The sequence below is a fragment of the Eurosta solidaginis genome, chromosome 2 (genome assembly GCF_040869045.1).
Source record: "Eurosta solidaginis isolate ZX-2024a chromosome 2, ASM4086904v1, whole genome shotgun sequence".
NCBI classification, from domain to species: domain Eukaryota; kingdom Metazoa; phylum Arthropoda; class Insecta; order Diptera; family Tephritidae; genus Eurosta; species Eurosta solidaginis.
In genome coordinates this window covers 214,439,690-214,465,115 of record NC_090320.1, presented here as the reverse complement: position 1 = coordinate 214,465,115, position 25,426 = coordinate 214,439,690, and the positions used below count along the sequence as shown (strand labels likewise).

The following is a 25,426-nucleotide window of genomic DNA, read 5'->3' as shown; positions in this document are numbered from 1 at the left end:
TATTTTTTAGTATAAATTTTTTTTAAGAAGTCGGTTATAATAAAAAAACAAATTATCCAGGAAGTTCTGCTTTACTGACCATTTGGTGCCTCTCTATACATTTCAACGACATTCAAACTGCTGTTATACTGTGGTGTGTTTCAAGCAGAGGCCTTCGCGATTTTGCAAGTCTGGAAATCACATAAGTTCCGGGACATAACTGGCAAGATATTCAAAAAATCGTAGCGCCAGGTTGCACTGATCTTTTGGACTTAGCATGCATCCGAAAATATCGATAATTTGTAAATACGTAACTACCAGAGAGACTGTTAGGCACTTTTTGTGAAAAAGCCGGCTGTTGCTATAGCACGTCTCATATTATTTGGAAGCTCCTTTCTGGAAAATCTGAATATTTTATGGCGAATAGAGCTTTCAAATATTCCTTATTATAAGCTTTTATTTACTTTCACTTTTGTTGTCTGTAATGGAATCTTGCAAGTTAAATTTGATACACTTCCCGGTGTCCGATTGAGCTGAAATTTTGCACACATGTATAACTCCGATGACAATGCAATATTACTTTGTTAGAATTCGATAAATTAATCGATAACACAGTTATCGGTAAAGATTTGTATTTACTTTGGCATAACAGCCTAAGTCCCATACAAACACGCCGGTACCTATCCGTGGATTGTGATATTTGGACGTGGTGAATCACGTGTCACGCGTGGTGAATCTCATCGCTTGCGAAAAGCGGAGACACAACCCTCTGTTGTATTTCTGTGTATAACCAACATAGCTGAATTTTTAAGGCTGTTTAACCCTGTAATCTTTTCTGTAATTTATTTTGCTTTTGGAAAAATTACCTATTTGAAAAAAGCTGGCTGAAAAATATTGGCATAACAGCTTAAGTTAAATCAAGAATGGAAAATCTTTGGAAGATTTGAGCAGATGTGGCAATTTCGCGCGTCCGTTGAACGAAATATTGACAATCTGCTGATCATCGCTAAGAAATTAGCGACATTCCATCAACTAAGCAGCACTTTAGCAATACTACTGTTATTATTTGGCCGCTCAAACACACAAATATTAATTGTGCATTAAATCTAAAATATACAAATACACCATAATAATTTACACGGCCAAAGCCATAATAATTCACACGGGTCATCAATTCTTTCTCTGATTCAAAATCTGAACTACCAGCGCTACCGTCAACAGCTCAGTGTCATCACTGCCAGTAGCGCCAATAACACCAAACTCGTGCCTGACACACAAAAGTCGTTTCACTCAATAGCGCAAGTAAAATGTACTACGCACTCACTACTAAGAAGCGTCAAAAATTCGCTTGGAGTAATTTCGTCAATGAGCTACCATTGAGCTGGCACCGCATTGGCGCTGGCGCCATGCAATTTACATCACTAAAATTGCGCGAATGCCCAGGCTCATGACTTCAATACTTATATTTACAATGCTTTAAACTTTAAATACACCTCTGAAGTTGCTGCGCATAAAATGTGTACTAATAAATTCCAATACGCATTATACGCAGATGTAACTGATATATGTGTTTTTGTTTCACCCCCTATACTTATATTTAAAGCTTTTATAAGAACAAGCTTCTATTACTTGTTAATAAACGAACTAAAAAGTAAAAAATAAAATTAAAGAAAAAAAACTTTTTTAAAAATAAGCTTTTATTATTTTGGTTAATAAAATTAACTAAAAAGTAAACAATAAATTGACTCTAAAGAAATATAACACTTTATAAGTTCATTGTAAGCTTAAACGATAATTAGGCTTTTTCGTCTGCGACAAAAAAATTCTATATTGTACATAATTATATATTTTTAACATTAAAACTTTACACCTAAATTATTAAATCTTACAGTTTATATCACAGTCCTAATTGTTCTAATAAAAGCGTGTTACATTGCGATAGCAAGAAAAGGAGATCCTAAATGTTCTTAATTATACCATCAAAATTTAACACGTTTTTTATTAGAACAATTAGGACTGTGATATAAACTGTAAGATTTAATAATTTAGGTGTAAAGTTTTAATGTTAAAAATATATAATTATGTACAATATAGAATTTTTTTGTCGCAGACGAAAAAGCCTAATTATCGTTTAAGCTTACAATGAACTTATAAAGTGTTATATTTCTTTAGAGTCAATTTATTGTTTACTTTTTAGTTAATTTTATTAACCAAAATAATAAAAGCTTATTTTTAAAAAAGTCTTTTTTCTTTAATTTTATTTTATAAACAACTCGGGGAGGTTGTAAGAGATAACCGATGTAGTATTCAGTAGGTTGAGATAAGTTTTGTGATGTCAAAACGGCTTATAATAAGCTACTTGGGCGACCATTCTTTATACCTACCGAGCTACCTAGGGACTGAGTAATGCGTAGACTGATATGGCCAATTTAAGCAGAGGTGGTTTGTCCTACGATCAAGTTAAATGCACTGTAGATCAACAAAAGATTGATCAGTGGAAATGCACGATCCTTCTTTTAGTTGTAAGCACTGATCTGGGCTTACCTTCATCGAACAAATTTCACTAAGACAGCGGAGGAATCCACTTGGAACTATGTTCCAAACCTACAAGAACGAGGATAACATAAAATATTCCCTTATCATTGCCCTAGCATTACCAGAACACACAAGCGATTTAAAAAACATTGTGTTGGTGAGACATGCTTTCAGAAAAAAGAGGAAAAAGAAAAATAAGAAAAATTTAAGAGCAAAATATTGTGGGAAGTGACTGTGACACTTTGTCTGTGACTGACTGTTACTAATGCATATAAAATATAACTTTTTTTTAGAAAAAATACGAAAAACGTATGTATAATTTAACTTTTGGGTTTTTCTTTTACTATTAATCAACTGTACATTTTAATTGCCTAAATTTCAAATTTTGTTACTTAAATAACAAACGCACCACTGCCTCGAGTTGGTACATTACTAAAAGAGCTTCCGCTTGGCTTGAGCAACGATCATCTCGCCACCGCACGAACGTCTCTCTTCTATACAGCCAAGCTGTTACTTCTACATTCTTCAGTCTCATTAGCTTTTAAATATATCCGATTGCGTCTCATTCAGCCGCTTCAGCATCGCATTCCTATGTAGCCAATAGGGTGGCGGATCGGGTGGTTGGCCTGGTAACAGCGTTTTAGTCTTCAATGTTGATGCCTTAGCAGTTGTGGCAGGTGAATTGTTTGCTGTAAGCGCAGCATTAAACATCACAGGATCGGCTAGTTGAGCAGAATGTCCCACTGAGACACGCATCGGTGCCTCCTTCTTTCGTATCGTCTCACACGTTTCTTTCATTTTACATAGTTGATCTTGTAAATTTCGATATTCTTCGAGAAAGCGTTCCAATTGCGCTGCATGATAATCATAAGCCGCCACCCCTGATGTATTCGTTGTAGGATGCATTGATGAAGCAACGGCTGGTAAATTCGGTGCCCCCGCTGTTGTGACGCCAGTGCGTGAGGTTAGTATAGAGAAATCTAGTAAGGGCGTGGCCGCAGAGCTAAACGAACGTTGATGTTGATGCGTATCATGTATTGGGGAAGAGGGTAAACTGGGATTACGTCTCACGCTACTGTTATTGTTGCCACCAATGGCAGTCATTCCCAATGCATGGCCGGCGCCACTTAAAGCCGAACTTCCTTTATTGCAACTCTGCACTAAATTTAGAAAACTATTCGAACGTTGACCTTTAGTATATGTGGATGTGCCCACATAATTCGAATATGTGGATTCAGCAGAAAATCTTCTACCCAAAACCAGCTCATTTAGGAAGCTAGCATCACCCAATGTACTGCTGCCATATTTACTTGAGTTTTCCGCCAACAAAGGTGATTGGCTATCCGAGGAGCTTTTAAAGTATTTGCCGGTATTTTTCAACTTTCGTGGTAACGTACAATGGTTACCACCACCAGTCGATGACGAATTACCTGCTGACGCTGTAGTGTTGTATTGCGCATTATTGTTGTTGGCATTGGTCGCTTGCGCAATAGCGTACTTGGCTATATCCAAGAGGTCTGGGTAATTACTATCAAAAAGATCGTTTTCAATATTTTCACTGCTACAGAATACCGAAGTGCTGACATTGTCATTGACATAATAAGCGTTGTTGTTGTTGCCCATATTTCCCATTCTCTTGCTATGCGGTGAGGTTATTTTTGTTGTAGCGATGGGTGTTGTTGTCCAGGTGGGTATATGAGTGTAACCACTTGCATTGATTCGTGCTGCAGCATCTACTTGACTTGATATCGAACTGGATGCAGAGTCGGAACTGAAATAAAAAACAACATAGAGTTGAAATTACTAAAGATTTGTTTATTTGTCAAGCAGTTAAGGGTAGGCTGGGGTTTGTGTTATGACTGCCAATCTTTGCTAATTTGAGCATTGAAACGATGTGGTGCGGTTTAAAATATTTTGGGGTGTTTACCACCTACGAATGGTAGGTCAATGGCGTTCAAACAAAAATTTCAAGAAAATCTCCCCACTGCCAAATTTTAAAATAAGTTTTTGTTTTCTGAAATGGATTTTACAAATATGTTTTTGACTGGAATAACAAAAATTTTACTATCCAAATAGGCGATACAAATTTGACACGTTTGAGACTCATGTCATGACAGAGATAGCATTCTCAGAGAAAAATATAGAGAAGCTTCTTTTTTTTTCTTATTGATAACAGCCACTACTATTGTTTTATTATCGATAGTGAGTTGTTGTCTTCTAGTTATCGGCTTGCTGTACTTGAATTATTGGCTTCTTATTGGCTTACAGATGTGTCACCAATTTCATATTTAAGTTTTTTCAGTATCCGTTTCATAACAAACCAATGAGTTGTCGTATATAAATCAATATTTTTGAGTAGGCTAGTCTGATCTGATATTTCCTGGTACAAATAAAGATTTATTTTACCCTTCGCCCGACGTTTCGCTGAATATTTCTGCCCCTTCAGGGGCTACACTATTTTTATTTTCAAATAAATAAAGAAACAAAATGTCACAACACATATAAATTAACACGAAAAATTAAATTACACTTACAACAATATTGGGCAATATTAACATAAATATAGAAGTAAAAAATCGGTACCACCCTGCGTGGTAGTCTTTCCATTACTAATTTATTTAATCAGGCATACCAAGTATGCAGAGGCGATATTGTCACAGAAAAAAAATCCAATATCATAATCGAACAGATTGCAAAAATTCAACAAATGGATAATCTTTAGATTATTAATCGATAGAATGGCAACGTTCCTCTATAAAACCGATATTTTTTCGATAGAAAATCGTTTACTTTTTTTTTAAAACACCGATAAGTTTTCGGGTAATGATCCCTTCTTTTTCGATAATAAATCGATCGCTATTCGATAGCATATCGATACATTTTCGGAAAAGAGTATGAAGATGAACAGATGAAAAACAAGCAATAAATTGTTGGTAACAAACCACTAAGATGCCAACAACAATTTTAGAACACTCCTATAGCAAATCTGTAAGTTTTTGAAAGCAAATTGAAAAATTTAAAACAATATAGCGATAACGTTTAATTAATAATAAATGTAATATAACTAGTCGATGACTTTTCGGAAAACCCCGATTAGATTTCGATTAAAATAGGTAATTGATAGCCCTTGTTATCGGTAGCAACTTTTTAAAATTTCGATGACAAATGAATAACTCATCGATAACAAAGCCTTGCGGTTCCGGTTCCGGCATAGGTAATGACTTATTATTTTTCTTTTCCTCTTCAATCTTTATTTCCTTTCCTTTTTTCCCCCTTTTTCCTTTCCATTCCTTGATTTGGTTTTCTGTTTGATTTCGCTCATATCACCTCTACTACAAAAAGTTGTCCCACGTTACGCTACACTGTAGTAACTGCACTGCGATTACATTCTATATTCTTCCATGTAGCATACCACTTCCAAGCACCACGCTTGCGCTTACAACTCCTTAAAAAATACCATATAGCAGAACAAGAAAGGGTATACTCTAATATGTCTTTCAGGTACGCGTCGTTGTTGACTATGTGGTAGGCTTTTTGCAGGTCTAACGTAATGGTCTCTTACTCGGAAAGCCGCTTATTTGTACCGGAGTGGTTCTAGGTAATTTCCGATCAAGGGCTCTCATATCAGTGCAACTCCTACCTCACTGCCTCGCTGTCCTCAAAAGACTTCATACGGCCTAAGATTCATTGAAATATTCATTCAGTTGTACACACATATATTTTCAGACGCCACGGTAACTACGCCGTGCGCGGTCTAGTAACTTGAACCTTATTATGTTACTGTTTAAAGCTGACCAAATGCTCGCACAATTTATTTATGCTTGCATTGCATTTCCCACAGCTAATTTTATTTATGCTTAGAATGCAGTTCCCAGGAAACTGAAAGTGTATGTATGTAATACACTTACTTTGTCAGTATTAGTGTAAGGTATTTTAGCTTATAGAAATTTTGTATAAAAGAAACGACTTTTTAATAACGAAGAGAATTCAATGTTTGACTACAATTCCAACAACACACTATCTAAACTTTATTTATTATAATAGATAAATATTTAAAAATATATGTATAATAGTAAGCTAAACAGTGCATACTTAGCTTGTACCTAATACTATATTCTTGTATTGGGTTCCATCGCAACATATTTTCAAAGCTCAAAAAGGTAAAAATATAAATTTTACCATACAAAGTGATCTAAAAAATTTTTTAGGGGAGTGAATACACATTATTTTAAACAATATTTATGAAATTAAAATCGGTTCGTGTCGCAAAAAACTGAAAAAAGAAAAAAAAAAAAAGTTCCAATTTACTTTATACAAACAAGCTCAGTCCACAAAACGGGAGATCCTGAAAACTGCGACAACTATTTCGGAATCAGCCGTCTTAATATCGCATATGAGATACTCACAAGTGTGTTGTGTGAAGCTCACCCTGAAAAGGCAGAATAGACTTTATCAGTGCGGCTTTAGAAATGCGGAAAAAGAATTGACACATATCACGACTTCGCCGATTTTAAAGTCGCCTTCGACAGCATGAAAATGACCTACCTATTTTCCGCTACGTCCCCATTTGGTTTTCCCGTAAAACTTATGCGGCTGTGCGAAATGACGTCGAGCAATACCATCAGCTCAGTCAGAAATGGGAAGAACTACCCGAGACGTTTGAAACTTAACGAGATTTCAGACAGGGTGACCCTCTATCGTGCGATTTCTCTAATTTGGTGCTAGATAAAATTATACTAGTTACAGAACTTAACAGCTCTGGAGCAATATTCTATAAAACGTGCATTTACCGACGTATGTTGACGAGATTAATATCATCAGCCTGAACACCCGTGTCATAAGTTCTGCTCTCCCAAAACTGGAAAAAGAAGCGGAAAGAGGGATTTGATGGTGAATGAGGACAAAACGAAATACCTGCTGTCATCAAGGAAAGAGTCAGCGCAATTCCGCCTATGCAAATACTCCAATTTAGAAATAGTAAAAGATTTCGTACATGTGCGTACCCAATTAAAAACAAACAAAACAAGTAAAGGTGTTTAAGTTCGGGTGTAACCGAACATTATATACTCAGCGTGAGCTTCAATTGCACATTTCATTTCAGATAAATTACTTTTCTACATAACACGTGGCACCGCCCGTTTAAAAAAACGTCGCACCATTTCCTCTTACAATTAAACTTGATAAATGAAATATCATTGATCCAAAACTATTTTTTGCTAAGTTATAGCTTATTATTCTAGTCCACGACAGTTTTAAACTTGTTTTATATCTAAGTTGTCGTGGTCTTTAACCGATCCCGTCTATTTTTACTAGAAATATTTTCTACTATAGGGAAAGTTTGTGTACCCAATTTTATTACGATCAGTTAATTTTTCTTCGAGTTATGGCTCCCGAAACATAGAAAATTGCTTAGTCATAAAAGGGGCGGTGCCACGCCCATTTATTAAATTTGAAGTTTTTCCTATTTATTGTTATAAATCCACTTGGAATATGAAATATAATTGATATAAAGCCCTTTTTTGCAAAGATATAGCTTATTTTATTCGTCCACGACCGTTTTAAAAATCTTTTATATAAAAGGGGGTATGGTCCTTAACCCATTTCGTTAAGTTTTTTTCAAAGCATTCCTTAAAGTAAAGGCAACCTCTCTGCGGAATTTTGTTACGATAGGTTTAACGATTTTTGATTTATGATTAATAAAAAAAAAAAAAAATAAATGTAAGGCGCGATAACCTCCGAAGAGATCTAAGGCCGAGCTTCTCTTCCAATTTGCGTCGTGCTCCTCTTGATTTTCCCTACAAATTGGCCGGACGGGACCTACATGCTTTATGCCGACTCCGAACGGCATCTGCAAGGCAGATGAGTTTTCACTGAGAGCTTTTCATGGCAGAAATACACCCGGAGCGCTTGCCAAACACTGCCGAGGGGCGACCCCGCTTAGAAAAATTTTCTTCTAATTGAAAAACCTTATTTCTAATATTTTGATGTTGCTTTGCCCGGGAGTTGAACCCAGGACATACGGTGTGATAGGCGGAGCACGCTACCATCACACCACGGTGGCCACAAAAAATTGATTATTATGATTAATAGTATATGCAAAATTGATTTTATCACATGTGGGCGGTGCCACGCCCATTTAAAAAAATTTTTTAAAATTTTTATCAAGAGTTTCAATATCAGTCCACGAGTAAAATTTAAACGTTCTAGGTGTACTATTTACTAAATAATCACGTTTTTTGTGTTTTCCAAAATGTTATATATATAAAAAGTGGGTGTGGTTATCATGCGATTTCGCTCATTTTCAATACCAATCTATTCTGGGTCCAGATAAGGAGGTGTACCAAATTTTGTGAAGATATCTCAATATTTACTGAAGTTATCGTGTTAACGGACAGACGGACGGACGGACGGGCGGACGGACATGGCTCAATCAAATTTTTTTTCGACACTGATGATTTTGATATATGAAAGTCTATATCTATCTCGATTCCTTTATATCTGTACAACCAACCGTTATCCAATCTGAGTATAAATATCACTTTTAAAATTCAGGAATGATCACTCTGGCTAATAAATGCTACATTTGAACAGGCAGGCAATTGAAAAGTAAAGTCTTCTCAGCAAACGAAAATCGTAGGCCTTGATCATGACAACATCAGATGAGGAAGCTTTGGAGGTGTTCAAGAGAAAAGTTGTTCGCTACGCGTTGGTGACGGTGGATACCGAAGAAGGTTAAATGTAAACTGTATGAGCTTTACACACATATCAACATAGTTCAGTGTATTAAAATATAGCGGCTACGCTGGCTAGGCAATGAATTCGAATTATATATGACGCTCCGGCTACGAAAGTATTGTTATTGGAACCCGTTTATGGAAGCAGGAAAAAAAAACGCGGCCCCCACTCCGCTGGCAGGACCAGGTGGGAAACGATTTAGATACCCTCTATGTTACCAATTGATACCAGTTAACCGAGCGTAGAAGCGACTGACGTACCTTGTTGGACGGCCATAACCGTTTAAATGGTAAAGAGCCATTTATGAAAGTAAATAAGTTAGGTTAGGTTAGGTTGGGTGGTAGCTTCCCTGATAGAGGAAGCTCACTTGGACAACATGACGGTCCGTTGTGATACCACATATAATAAACTAAACTAACGGTGACGTAGATATAACTACTTAGAGAATCGTTGGGTAGCAATGATAAAGTTCCGAATGATCCCGATCTCAACCTTGGATAGCTCCTCGGGAGATCCAAGTGAGTCACGACCGAAATACTTTCGCCTAGCTCTGGAAAAAGCTGGGCAGTCAAGCATAAAGTTATTTGGTGATTCCACCTCATCATCCTCCATACAGCTGCAGCAGGATGGAGTTTCCAATATATTGAGACGTACCGCATGGATACCCATGGGACAGTGCCCTGTCAAAACCCAAATGAACATTGATAGTTGAGCCTTAGTGAACCCAATTATTTCAGCAGACCTGCCATCCACTTTCGGCCAGAAAGATCTTGATATCCTACAAGACGTAGTGTCCGCCCAACGTTTGCTGAGCTGGCTCGAGGCCCAGCTATGGAAGAGCAATCCACAGGTGGCTAGCGGAATCCCGAAATCCCTACAGCCATCTTCATCCGGTTCAGTTGTACCGATTCGGGCTAAGAGATCCGCTTGACAGTTACCCGGAATATCACTATGGCCCGGGACCCAGATAATCTTACTTGTAAAATAATTCGATGCAATCGCAAGTGAGGTCAGGCACTCCCAGACCACCCTCGATCGCACTGTAGTTCAGCTCAAGGCCTTTATAGCCGCTTGGCTATCAGAGTAGATGTTAAATTCCCTAACCGTAGTAGCGCTGGATAGCATTTCATCCACCGCATCCTTAATCGCAGCAACTTCCGCTCGGAATACACTGCAGTGATCAGCCAACTTAAACTTGCGGCTTACATTTAGCTCTTGACAAAAGACCCCCCTGCCAACCTTTCCGTCCAACTTCGACCCATCCGTGAACAAGTTAACCGGTCCCATGCCCCAGATAATTCCTCTTCTCCACTCCTCCCTCGGGGGAATGACTGGGGTGAAGGTTGTATAGGGAGCGGCTACCGGCATGCAATAGTCCGTCCTGTCCGGGATAAAGTCGAAACTAGTAAGAAGGCTAGAGTGTCCGAAATCAGAAAGCATATAACCCATATCACGAAGCCTGACCAACGACCGGGCCGCGGCTGCCTTTCCCGCAATATCTACTGGATGTATATTCAGCATGACATTCAGTGCCAAGGTAGGTGTTGTTCTCATAGCGCCACTGATACCGGTAAGCGCCGTCCGTTGCACTGACACTAGCATTTTGGAGGTGCTCGCCATGTCCAGTGCTTTCCACCATACCAGCAGAATCGGTTTGACCACCATCTCATAAAGCCAGTGTACTACTCCTGGCGAGAGCCCCCATCTCTTTCCGATAGCCCCCCTGCAGCAGTACAAGGCAACCGCGGCCTTACTGGCCCTATCTTCCACATTGGGCCTCCAGGACAGCTTCTTGTCCAGAACAATTCCCAAATATTTAACCCTGTCAGTAAGTACCAACGGTAGCCCTCCAATCGAAGGAGTTCTGAAGGAGATATAAGATACCCGACTTCAGAACTTCAGAAAGTAAATAAGTAGTTTTGATAATTTTTTTAGTGTTACTCCAAAAACAGCACATGTTAGTTTCCTCTTTTTAAAGTTTTAACGTAGCAGCGTAAAAGAACGTGCTTTTCGTTTACTTAACCGGCACCTAAAAGTTTACAATGGGAACAACTTATCTAGCTCCTGCATCATCGCTGGCATTCCCGTATCTCAATCTCCGCTACAGGTACAGTATCCATCGCCATACTACCATATGGCTTCCTAGATGTTGCTGTGCTGATACTCCCAGTGCTGTGACTGTTGCCTGATTGCCAATAACCTCCTTGAGGGCGTTATTTCCCACACCATCAGCTCTCACCTACTCCAGCCATAGCATATTATTACGTCAGGTCACCTATGTAACTATCCAACCTCTTAGTATGGAAAGCGGCGCTCTTCCTGACATTAAAATCTATGATCTTATTAAATGGGTGTTTCTGGGACCTCTGCTTTTTCCTAGGTAGACTGATTGGACTGGGGCACTAAATTATAGTTAACTGGGTTTTAAATTCTTCTCCTGCAAGGCTATGATACGTGCTAAATTTCAATGAAATAATTTCAAAAATGCTGGCCTTCCATCATATTACCGAACTTTGCTACTCTACACGTCAAAACATCGATGCATTTTTGTTCCAAATTTATAATGAAATATATACACTGTAATCTGAACTGCCAATATCTTCTATTTATACTGCTTTTTGTGAACCAATATCTTCAAAAACATTTTGTCCTACCAAAAGCTTGAACATGCCAACACCCTACCAAACGGAAACCAACTATCAATTTTGGCCCGGTCGGACCAAAACAGCAATGCTGGTTACATTGTAAACGACAAGTATCTCCTGCGAATATGGTACAAGTATATTTTGCACATCATTAGCACGTGTTATTTCCGTACGTTTATCATTTGTGCATCCCAAGTGGCAAGTGTCAAGTGTATGTACTAATATGGACCATCATAATGATAGCGCAAATATAATACATACATACAAGCGAAGAAAATAATAAACAAAAAAGCAATTTATAAGCAGTGCGCTTGTATATATTTTTAAGTTTTTTTTTTGCGCATTCTACCCGCTAGAAGATTAAGGCCTAACTTCTCCTCGAGCTTTTGGTGTGATCTTGTATGGTGATCATTCGAAACAGCGCCTATAACGAGCTGTTCTTCGTGCTACTCGTTTGCCTTACAGACAAACACTTCACACGGCTTAATACAATTACTACGACCTTAAGTTAGGTCTATTTTGGGCTTGGCCTTTCAATGTATTACTGCATGTGGGGTCTTTTGCTTCAACTGATGAACGATAACGAGTAGTGTCACCAAAATAGGATGCCAAAGCAACACCTTCGCAGATAATATTAACCAGCGTTTCACCGCCCAGTTCATTTGTGTCTTCTAGAAATTTAACTTTCTTAGGTTTTCTTCTTATTATTGCTCCATCGAAAAGGTGCGGTCACTCAAAAATTATCATCCAAATCTTCTAGCGGAAGTCCAAAGAAACTTTCAATTTCAATAGGATTGGATAATAGAGGTCATAAGGGGGTTTGGTTACACATTACAATTGAAAATATTTCATTTGTGGACACATTACATGCGTCCTGCATGTGTATGAAACGGTTAATTCTAGATAAGTAAGAATTGAATGCGCTGCAGTATTCCAACCCTTGTTGAGCCAGAGTGGCGCCCGTTTCCTTGGGAAGTATGCTTTTCTCAACTGCGATGTTTGAGTATTGGACTCTATGAACGCGGTTCGCCGGATATTTATCGCCATAAGACTTTGACGACCTTTCGTCAATGACGCTGAGAGCTCATGCAATGCTCATCTGGTTTAAACGGCAAAATTTTTACGAGCCGGATTTCTTCATAGTGCTTGCGTTGTATTCTTGCATTTCCAGATTTCTTAGTATTTAACAGAAACTATTTGGTCAGAATTTTGGTCATTCGGAATATTTCGGGCTTACTGTGTAGATGATGTACTGGCAACATAAAACGACATCCCGTAGCAGTTTTGAACTTGATGTTTTGACATGCTTGCAGTGTTTTTCTTATAGGCACGGCAAGCCTTTCGCAGAACGCGGTTAATATCGAATGCCACATTCAATATTTTTGGGTGTCGGACAGTCGGCAGAGTAATGCAATCGATGTGAATGTCCAATACTGCCGCCATATGTAACTTCCACGTCATAAATAAGGTCGAAAAGGACTTGTTGGGCGATAATGCCAAGTTACGCGAGGCAAACTAACTGGAAAAACTAGAGAGATAGTTGTTACCTGTTCCCATTATATTAATTTTTGGTATACCGGGTGTAAGCTCTCTTTCAGATAATAAAATACGTTGTTTTATAGCACGCTATGAAAGTGCTTCCTTTCTTCGTGTGTGTATTGAATTATAATTGTTATTTTCTCTGAAGTGGAATACGTTTTACCAAATAAAAAGAAACAAGACTGTAAGTAGAATGGGTTACATTTGACTTTAGCAGAAAGGGCACATTTGACAAGTGTCAAATATTCCCCACTAAAAAAAATATGTTTAATAAGAGAAGTGTCTAACAAAAATTTTCACGTTTAGTGTTATTTTAGCAATGATTCGTAACTACAAATAAAAAGACCAACCGTTGCCAAATAAATGGGGATGATATGAAAAAATCCCTTGCAGACATAAGGCATAAGCGCGAGACAGCCACGTCTGCAGCGGAAAAGTATGCATTCAAAAGGACAACTTTTATCATGCGAATGAAGAAAAAAGATCCCTTAAGGAACGATTCGGACTCTGGAAATGATATTAGCAGTGATGAGAATTTCGTTTATCACTCAAAATACACAAGTCATCAAACGCTAACGAAATTTCACGAGGAACAATTAGTCGAATATGCTAAGAAGTGTGCGTTTTATGCGTATCAGGGATGCACCTTAACGTTAAGCTAATCGTTTATCAAAAAATTTCCACCGTTTCCGTTGAAACACTTCGAAATATTATCGATAAAGAAATTATCAAGATAAATTGTATCTCGTTTTTAACCGAAACGAAAAGCTTTCGTTAACGTTAAAATCGTTAACAAAAACGTGATACTTTATGTTTGAATTGTGCTGGCAATGCTATAGCCATGGTGAAGCCGTAAGGTGGCAACAACGAGCGCACATACACACACAAACTCTATGTAATTTGTTTGTGTAATTCGTTGGTGGTAATGTCAAAAATACTCTGAGAAATGTTTGTACTGTCAAAATTCATGAGAAAAGTTGCAATCAGCTTGGCTAATGCTTTCACCTTTAATGACTCCGCCATCAATCAGCTTTGCCAGCATAGTTTGAAATTAATAATCAACATAAACGATTTGATTTCGTTTTGATATGGCAGAAAACGAAACGAAATCATTTCGTTAATTTGACGATCTTAACGTTAATAAACGAAACGAAATGACTTCGTTTCGTTTATTAACGTTGATTATCGTAACGAAATGATATCGTTTCGTTGGTTAAGCATGCCTGATGCGTATGGATTATCTTGCGATATATTCAAAAGGTTTGTTTACGAATATGTGGCCGCTAATAACATACCATGCCCATCTATTTGGGTAACTAAAAAAGCGGCTGGAGAAAGCTGGCTGTATGGATTTTTGAAGCGAAATCCTTAACTCACACTACGAAAGCCTGAAAAAATTAGTTTGGCTAGGCTCAGGGGTTTTACATAACCGGCAGTGGAGGAATTTTACAATAACTTGAGTCAGATATATGAAAGGTATTCTTTAGAGCCTAAAGACATTTACAATTTGGATGAAACCGGCATAACCTCTGTAATGGACACACTTAAGGTAAATAATAAATCTTTGTTTTGCTCCAACGGTGTTGTTTTTACTATTTGTTATATGTTATTAGTGCTAAAGGACAACGTTCTGTAGCACAGGTTGTGTCTGCAGAGCGTGGCAGTTTGGTGACTATGGTTGGTATAATTAATGCATGTGCAAATCATCTTCCACCAGTTTATGTCTTTCCAAGAATACGTGCAAACCCTAGGTTTTCCCACGGATGCTTCCCAGGATCTCTCATTTTGAACCCTAAATCAGGATGGATGGTTGCCGAACTTTTCACAGACGTGTTGAGGCATATTCAAAAGAACAGCAACTGCTGTAAGGACAAACCGATTTTACTTTTACTTGACAACCACGCCCCACATTGCAGCCTTGAAAGCATAACATATTGCCTAGAAAATGGTACTATTTTACTATCATTTCCACCACATACTTCTCACCGCTTGAAGCCACTGTACGTTTCAGTATCTATTTGGGCCTTTCCAACGATCCTGAAAACAATAATTCAATGATTTTATGGTCACTCATCATGGGACGCAAATAAGCATTTACGATGTAGCAAAATTAACCGATCAGCCGTTCCAAATGGCGTTCACTCCAAATAATATTTTAAGTGGCTTTAAAGCTACTGGTATTTATCCTTTGAATTCCCAAATATTCCCAGACAGTGATCTCTTAGTAGAACTTGAACAAGAGCAGGATAATTTACCAGTTACCTATCTCCCAAATTTAACAGAAAACACTCCGAAAAGCTCCCAATCGCATGACCGGGCTATTATCAGAACGCAAAATTTAACACCAGAAGATGTGAGGCCTATTTCGCGTTTGGTAGCAAAATCATCACAGAGAAAAGGATCTTCTCGGATCCTAACTAACTCAAAAGAAAAAAATTTCGTTTTGGATGTTCAAGCCAAGAGAAGTGTTAATGTTCCAAAACGTTCTTTAAAATTTCCACTCGCAAGCAAAAAAATGCATCCATTGAAACAAAAATCAAAAAACTACAAGCGATCTTTACTGGAATATCTAACATCTCCCGAGCTTAGATCGAGCTCGGATAACGAAGAAAATTCGATCAGCAAAACAGATCATATTTCAAAATTTAAATTATTGGATGATGAGGTTCTTAAAGTTGGAGACTACGTCTTGGTCAACTTTGGGGAATATAGTAAGAAGCCCGTTTATTACATTGGCGAGATTGTAGAGATATTTCCCGATTCTACTTACAATATTAATTATTTGCGTAGACTACCTCCAGACAACTGGGTTTTTATAAAACCAATGGTGGAAAACATCTCTATAACACTTAGGAACGAAATTGAGTTTAAACTTCCGACTCCCGATAACCCAGCTTCAACTTCTCGCAGCAGCACCAAATATTTGTTCGAGGTTAATTTTGATGGTTTCTATATAAAATAACTTTTCATATTCGAAAGCTTACAAATTTTAGTTTATTTCTTCAAAGATTAATATCATATCATAAGCTTCAATAAGTGCAAATACCTACGATGACTGTTATTTCAATAAAATATTAGAAAAAAAAAAAAACAAATTATAAAGTATTAGTTTAATTTAAACAAGGTCCGGATAATGTTTAAACCGAGAAAACACCATAAAAAATATGCTTGTCAAATGTGCCCTCGGAAAAGTCAAATGTGTTCCAGGCTGGGGATCATTGGACATATTATATGTTTTTTTAAAAACATATAAAAATTAACTAAGCTTTTTTTCAAATTTTTTATTTTCATTATAGAATGTTTAAAGCCAGGTGCTTCTGAAGATATTTATTTTTTTTTTTAATTTATTTTTTTATGTACAAAATATAAGACTTTTTTGTGAAAGTGTCAAATGTGCCCCTAAACCTGTTCTAAACCTGTGTCAATATACTTGGACTCTGGAGACTAAGAAGTAGTTGCGTGTTCTACGACCTTAGCACGCACGAGATAACGAACTAATTCTTTGGGGTGAGGGGATCAATGTGCCTTTTGTCTTGCCTTTTGTCTTGCTTTTTGTTTTTTAAAAAACTTCCTATAGCATTTTCAAGGTTGTGATAATTTTTTAACCTATCAACTTAACTACCGGATGATTACTCTTAGAAGCTTTATTTCTTTCGATATCCCCTTTTTGGCAAATAACTTCTTCACGCTATTCATTGTCTTTGGAAAAGTTTGAGTATGAGCGTTACTTCCCCTTGCCTCCATGGGGAAAGCCGGTGTCTTGACTTTCTATTTTTATATTATTAATCGCTTTGTTCGTACAGCCTGCAATGATCGTCGAAGTCTTTTCTTCCTCATATTAGCTGCGGTAATTGCATATCCCCTCAAAGTTCCTCTCCCGGAACTTTTCGGGCACGTCTATTGATGGAAATATTCTAAGCCCTTTATCTGTCTGGGTTTAAAGCAATCACTCTTTTGCTTGGTTGGACCGACAATGGCTACCAGATGCTGAATAAATTTTAAAGCCTCCCGGTGATGTGATAGGGCTACCTAACTCTCTCTGGTTTGCTAAATTAAAAATTCCTTATTTTGCGACAATATCAATCTTTCTCTTCTTGAACTTCACTAGAAACTGCTGATTGATTGTTCTGATTATACGGTTAATGCCCGACAGTGCGAGCTCAACAATTTAACATTAAATATTGCATAAACCTTTCATAAGGAAAATGTCGATAGCACAACCAAAAAAGTCGCTTCACTTCGCAATTGTTTATAGTTGGTTTTTTTGAAAAGACAAAAGCTTTTGGTTTTCGTGTATATAACAAAATCAAAAAGCAGCACTCCTTGCTCTTCAAAAACTACATAGTGCATACGCAGAAGCTCATAAATATATTTGAAAGTAACTTACCCGCCAATTTCAATGAGTCTTGGTATGTGTAAATCTGGTTGTTGTTGTGACGCCAAATCACCATCATATTCTGCATCCATGCTGCCCGTACTGGTTTTTCGTTTCATACCCTGCGGACTCGGACGCCCCGTCGCCCCAACACCAGTTCGCCAACGATTTGCCGTTGATATCTGATTTGCGTGTTTGCCACCCGCATAATTCGTTTTTGTGGTCTGATAATTGGCATCCAAGCAATCTTCGTCATCGTCACAGTGTGTTGGTATGTTACGATAATCACCATTACGCTTAGCACTATCCCCACTGCTTGGATTCACAATCGCTATACCACAATCGCCGCCATCATCGGAGGCGCAATCGAGCGGAGTAGTTGCTGTATGCAGGTAATTGTTGTCGTCGTTACGAAATAAACCATTGCCACCACCATCACTCACACCACCACCACCATTCGTCTTGCAAAAGCCGCCAGCACCATCCGTGCCACTTTCAGTAGAACCACCACCTAAGTCAGGTTTTTTACGACTACCAACCAATGCTGCACCGCCATTTACTGCATTTGGTCCATTGCCGGTCGAACAGACACGAGATGTCATCTCAATTTTTTCATAACTCTCTGTACGCGCTGGCGGCACTGAATTCCATAATCGCATTTTCCGCTTACGTCGTAAAGAACAGAAGCAAATTGCAGCAAATGATGATCCCAATACAAAAAGCAATGCAATCACGACGCAGAGTAACACTATTTTTGCTCCCAAAGGTGCTTCCGGGGGACGTCGTGAAACGGCTAATGTAACGGATGCCTCTACTTTACCAGCTTTGTTTTCGGCAGCGCAGGTGTAAATACCCGCATCCTGCATATCTGCTGTTAGTATGGTGAGATTGGAGGCGTTTCGCAACATATTCACCACATACGTCTTCCGTCCTTGTGTTGCGGCTGCTGTGCGTGGACTTGCTGAAGGTTCACCTGGGGCTGTTAAGTTTGCAATCACACGATTTTTTACCATCCAACGCACAGACGGCTCTGGTACACCCTCTACATAACAGCTCATGGTTATATTACGCCCCTCCACGCCATGCGCTGTTGTATCGGTGGCGATTATTTGCGGCACACATGCAAAGTCATCCAAGTCGATTTTATCCCACGTTTTGCCCGCTATGCGCGGTGGTGCACGACACAGTGGTGGTATACCGCATGGTATATTTTCGCGCAACATCCATGCTCGTAGTGGTCGCAGCGCACAGGAGCAATTCCACTGATTGCGTGCCAACTCAACACCATGCAAATTTGTGAGCGATGTTATTGTACCCGACCGTACTTCACTTAATTTATTGCCATCTAGCTTGAGCCATTCTAACGTAGACTCGAGTCCGGTAAATGCGCGTACTTCCACCGCAGCAATCTTACAATCAGACAATTCTAAGCGCACCAGTTGCGGCACAAAGATGAAGGCATCATCTTGTACTCGTAAAATTGGATTACCATTGAGCTTGATTTCGCGTAGTTCTGATATGAACTCCAGCGCTTGTGTAGGTATGCTACTCAGCAGATTATAACTTAAATCCAGTTCGACCAGATTAATGAGCTTGCGAAAGGCGAATCGTTCGATAGTGCGTAGTCGGCACTTTGCTAAATATACTTTTTGCAAATTCAACAAATTCACTGCAGCGAAAGTATCGTGCGGTATGATGGCGATATCATTGCCAGTTAAGTCGAGAACCTGCGTACCGGCATCCAACGGCACCGGGATATGTGTGAGATTCGCATTAAGGCACAAAACTGACTCCTTGCCACTTTTCCACTTGCACTCACACATGCTAGGACAATCGGCGACTGAGGGGTGTGCTAAACTTAAGCAGCAGATTAGCCAAAGTAATTGCGCGAGCGGGATCGTGAGTAAATTTTTTAGTGGTAATTGTATTGCGGGTAGAGAACGTAGCTGAAAGCTGATTATGAATCGATCGAGATACCTTTGTTGCAGGTATCTTGATTTTCGGCGTACTTTTGTAGCCAATGTTATCTTGCTTGCGGTGCTATTGACCTCCGAATGTATGTTGCAATTCGTTCGCGCATCTCTATGCAGTCGCCGTAGTTTTGAAGTGGATGCGTATGCTGTTCGCCGCTCGTGCTCGCATGTATGGTTGATGTGTACATGATTGCGCTGTTTTGGTGTTCGTTTTTGTTGGGCCATGGCATTTCCGATTGTAATTGTTTGAGGAGACGTTTGCTGAGAAATCAAACCACATTGGGCCCGTAAGCGTGTAGCGTCGAGAGTGCGCCGATTGACATACAACGTTGCACCGGCAAAGAGGTTCAGATTGATGGGAGCTGGGAAAAGAGCGTTTTATAGGTTGGCCTTTCTGCGTGGGAATATTAGTTTTCGTTTCACATTTTTGTATTGCCATTCCAGTTGATGGTTTTAAATGCAGTGTCTGCGCGATCCAGAGCAATCATAGACCAATTCAACATTTCCATAAACAGTTTAGTTTTAAAATAATTTATTAAGATTGAAGTTTCTGAAAAAAGAAAACAGAAAAATTGTTCTTAAATAGCTGTGAATTAGAATAACTTATTCGTAAGAAATTTATTAAAGATTTGGAATAATAAATCGCTTACCGCGCTACCTTTCCTATTTCAGATTTGATGATTTAAATCTGGAGCAGTGAGGATTTATTTTGAAACAAGAAGAATATATTCAACTAAGCGTCTAACTAATTTTTTTGGGTTGATGCTTATCTTAAATTGATGTATGCATATTGTTCATGTTTTTTTCCCGACATGATCATAAGGTCAAACACAAACGGACATGGGATCAGACATTTAAAGTGGTTTTAACGTGAATTGATTATTAGGCCGTTATCCTTATTCCACGCCACATTTAACCTCCCATATAGCTCAGAGGACCGAGACATTGCAACAAAAGGGGAAAAATGCGCTGCTATATGACGCACGGTCGAGATATAACTCAGTTCATATTAGACTTGAAATTACCCGATCGATTTTATGTAACCTCCTGGAAAGGTGGGGACTAGAAATTTTTAACGTATTTTAGAAATGAAAAAGTTCCGCTGGGTGGAAAACTGATCAAGTTATTAAAAAAAAGTGTGTGTGTACTTATGTACGCACGTGGAAAGTTTTTTTGGCATCATTAAAAATGGGAGCCGTAAAGGGGCGCCTGGCAGATTTGAAACACATATGTACATAACATTCAAAAACTAATATGCAGAGACGACCAAATCTCGAGAGATCCCGAAGAAGCCCCCAAAACCCTTTCAAAATTACCCCAAAATTAACCCCGAAGTACCCGGAGAGAGATCCTGGAAAATCGCAAAAAACTAAATGCGGTATAGGGATGACATAAAATACTACGAATTTTTCCACAGTTATCTCGGGAGGATCCCGAAGAAGCCCCCAAAATCCTTTAAAAATGACCGCCATTAATTAATCCGGGAATACCTCGAGAGAGCCTCTGAAATGACCCCGAAGTGTTTCCGAAATGGTCGCGGGAGGAACCCGACAGATTTCTGGAAATGCGTCCCCATTTAAGACTGGTCACTTCTTCTCATTTATCTAGGAACTTGTTATGAGTCACTTGTTGCGTTTTGTTTTGGAACTCTTCATCTTAATATATAAAAAACACGTGTCACAACCTTTTCGGCCGCGATGGACTCCTAAACTACTGAACCGATTTTGAATTTGTTTTGCACCCCGTGTGTAGTTTGATCTAACTTGAAGCATAGGATAGGTTATATCTCAGTTTATAGTCGCAATATTATTTTATTGCAATTTTTTTATTTGTATATACGTAATAATAAAATGTTACGTATACGCAGTGGCACTCATATTTTCAGGTGGTGCGGATATACTTCCGTGTAATTGCTTGGTGTTTAATTAAACAACCTGCTTATCAATAAAAAATATTATAGCGAATGATATCAAGTATAGCACATCGCCAGGCCCGCCGAGAGGGTGGGAGGAGGGGGGTTTCTGAGGCGGCTTATATAATATGGATATCAAACGAAAGCTGTTGATGAGTGCTTTAGTACAGAGTAATATATTATCCAGAGACGGACTGAGACTGGGATTAGGACTAGGACTGGGAGTGGGACTGGGACGGAGACTCGGAGTGGGACTGGGACTGGAATAAAATACATACCACCCTCTGGGACAGGCAATTAGGGATGCAGAAGAATGAGAAGGAATTGAGAGAATAGAAAAGAGAGAAGGAGATTGAGAAAGAGATAGAATGAGAAGAAGATGGAGATAGATGAAGCGAAAAAGACGGTGGGTGGAGTGAATAAAAGGATTAGGAAAAAGTAAAAAGTAAAGACGGAAGGAGCTTATTAAAATGTATGCAGATACGCCAAATTTAGGGCAGGACAACGTTTGCCGGGTCTTCTAGTATATATATATAGAGCGCTTAGAAAATTGCTCAGATATGGTAAAAAATCATAAAATTGTAGTTAACACAACTTCGTATCAACAACGAACCGATTGATTCAAAAGTTTTTTAACAGAAAACACGAGAAATATATAGAGAGGTAGTTCCACTTATTCTCCACCATTGCAACCATTTTATTCTCGTTTAAAACAGCGCTACCATATCCTATCACTAATTAGCCCTACTATTTAGCTGAATGGTTTAGGGGGTTACACGCATGAATTGTGCTGTATTTGAAAGAGCCTTCCCCTCACTGAGCAGTCTTGCGAAATAATGCTGGTCTGGTCGCAGCAAAGAGCGCTGCTGCTACGAACTGATTGTTAAGTTAACACACAGAGACTCCGCTTTTGCTCTGCGATTCTCAAAGAAGCAAAATGCTGTGACTCGAATTGTCCATGAAATGATTAACTTCCAGAGGGAGCACAAAAAACACTTGTGATGTGAAGTTTGAGTATGCCGAACAAGTTGCATTAGGGGGAAAAACAAACTTCTTAACAATGGTTTGCGGGGCAGTTTTCTCACTTAAGCGGTCAGAGTTAAAGCAGCACTACTGTTCTTAAAGGAGTATATAGGATAAAGGGTGAGATGTTTGACTCTCTTGGCATTAAAGATAAGTTAAGATATGAAATGTAAATATATGCACACATACATCCATACAAACCTATTAATGCACACTCCCGAAGTCAAACAACGCTAACGAAAGCTGGATCTTTTCAACATTCGTTCTAATTAAAAATGTGTATATGTATATGTATATGTGACTCATATTGTGTTGTGGTGAAAGTCCCAATCAAAGTAAGTATGCTTCACTACAGTCACAGCCAACAACCACACAAATTGGAGTTTCAATCTGTTAATTTTATGCTAGATATTAAAAGGCGGCCACCGTGGTGTGATGGTAGCGTGCTCCGCCTACCACACCGGATGCGCTGGGTTCAAACCCCGGGCAAAGAAACATCAAAAATTTTAGAAATAAGGTTTTTCAATTAGAAGAAAATTTTTCTAAGCGGGGTCGCCCCTCGGCACTGTTTGGCAAGCGCTCCGGGTGTATTTCTGCCATGAAAAGCTCTCAGCGAAAACTCATCTGCCTTGCAGATGCCGTTCGGAGTCGGCATAAAATCATGTAGGTCCCGTCCGGCCAATTTGTAGGCAAAATCAAGAGAAGCACGACGCAAATTGGAAGAGAAGCTCGGCCTTAGACCTTTTCGGAGGTCATCGCGCCTTACGTTTATTTTTTATTTTTTTATTTATTAAAATTTCACTCTTCTGTCTCTTCTTACATTATTTTCTTTTAATAATGGCTTACCTAAATCGATGTACGCAATAACTTTTTTTTTTGTGTGATTATAAAATTTTTCACAAAACTATCACACTCTTTATAATGGAAATTCCCACATGTAATTATGTATGCTCCACATATTTATTTATTTTTTTTTTTGTTTAGAAAAACTAACTAAAACTCGCTGCCTTCTAATTCTATTTGTGTCCTCTTTATACTCTTAGGCCCCGTTTTTCAGTACAAGTTCAACTCAGTTTGTCAGTTAAACTACGCTTAAACTTATTCTGTAATTTTTTCAGTTTAATTTAACTGAAGTTTAAGTTGAGCTTAGGCGGCCGATCTGGCAGGGTTAAACTCTAGTTAACCTATTAATTGTGTGCGTTCGTTCGAAATGGCGTCGAATATAGCCAACAAGCATTTGGGCTTGAGTACCATTAGAGCTCATATTGATAACTAGGCATACTTCTAAAATCTCAGGAGTTGTTTCGAAACAGTGACTCAACTCGAGAATCATAGCGTACTCAGTAAAAGAGGTCATTTTTTATAAAACAAAAAATGCTATTACTTAATTTGAACAAATTTTATTAAAAACTTGTGGCTCCTTAACTTGACTCAAATGTAGGATTCCATACTACAGTTTTTTCACGAAAATAACATGAAATATATATAATTTAAAAAAATAAATAAATGTGACCCGCTAACCTCCGAAGATATCTTAGGCAGTGCTTCTGTTCCAATTTTCGTCGTTCTCATTTTAATTTGGCCGGACGGGACCTACTTGCTTTTTACCGACTCCGAACGGCATCTGCAAGGCAGATTAGTTTTCACTGAGAGGTTTTCATGGCAAAAATACAAACGGAGTGCTTGCGGAACACTGCCGTTGGGCAATCCCACTTAGAAAAAGTGGGTTATAATTGAAAAACCTTGTTTCTAAACTTTTCATGTTGCTTTGCCCGGGCATGAACCCAGGATCTTCGGTGTGGTAGGCGGAGCACGCTTCCATCATACCATGGCGGCCACCTATATAATTTATTTTTGATTACTTACGCCTCATTACTGCTATCAATTAGATGTTTATTTCTCACAATAAAAAGCTAATTGCTTTGGTGGTACCACCTTGTAGATTTTTTTTATACTCAGTTGAGCAGAGCTCACAGAGTATATCAACTTTGATTGGATAACGGTTGGTTGTACAGGTATAAAGGAATCGAGATAGATATATACTTCCATATATCAAAATCATCAGTATCGAAAAAAAATTCGATTGAGCCATGTCCGTCCGTCCGTCTGTCCGTTAACACGATAACTTGAGTAAATTTTGAGGTATCTTGACGAAATTTGGTATGTAGGTTCCTGGGCACTCATCTCAGATCGCTATTTAAAATGAACGATATCGGACAATAACCACGCCCACTTTTTCGATATCGAAAATTTAGAAAAATCGAAAAAGTGCGATAATTCATTACCAAATGTGGATTAAGCAATGAAACTTGGTAGGTGAGTTGAACTTATGACGCAGAATAGAAAACTAGTAAAATTTTGGACAATGGGCGTGGCACCGCCCACTTTTAAAAGAAGATAATTTAGAAGTTTTGCAAGCTGTAATTTGGCAGTCGTTGAAGATATCATGATGAAATTTGGCAGGAACGTTACACTTATTACTATATGTCTGCTTAATAAAAATTAGCAAAATCGGAGAACGACCACGCCGACTTTTTAAAAAAAAATTTTTTTAAATTCAAATTTTAAAAGAAAAGTTAATATCTTTACAGTATATAAGTAAATTATGTCAACATTCAACTCCAGTAATGATATGGTGCAACCAAATACAAAAATAAAAGAAAATTGCAAAATGGGCGTGGCGCCGCCCGTTTTAATTTAATTTGTCTAG

The 25,426-nt window shown here is 38.5% G+C and overlaps 1 protein-coding gene across 1 annotated transcript; it reads right to left on the bottom strand.

The window, feature by feature from the left end:
- Nucleotides 1-2,257: 2,257 nt before the first annotated feature.
- On the bottom strand, nucleotides 2,258-20,052 carry kek3 (kekkon 3). Its single transcript, XM_067769865.1, has 2 exons — nucleotides 17,821-20,052; nucleotides 2,258-4,285 (listed from the first exon to the last, which is right to left on the bottom strand). Exons 1-2 carry the CDS (start codon nucleotides 20,004-20,006, stop codon nucleotides 3,049-3,051), a joined length of 3,423 nt encoding a protein of 1,140 aa, XP_067625966.1. The 5' UTR covers nucleotides 20,007-20,052; the 3' UTR covers nucleotides 2,258-3,048.
- Nucleotides 20,053-25,426: the final 5,374 nt, after the last annotated feature.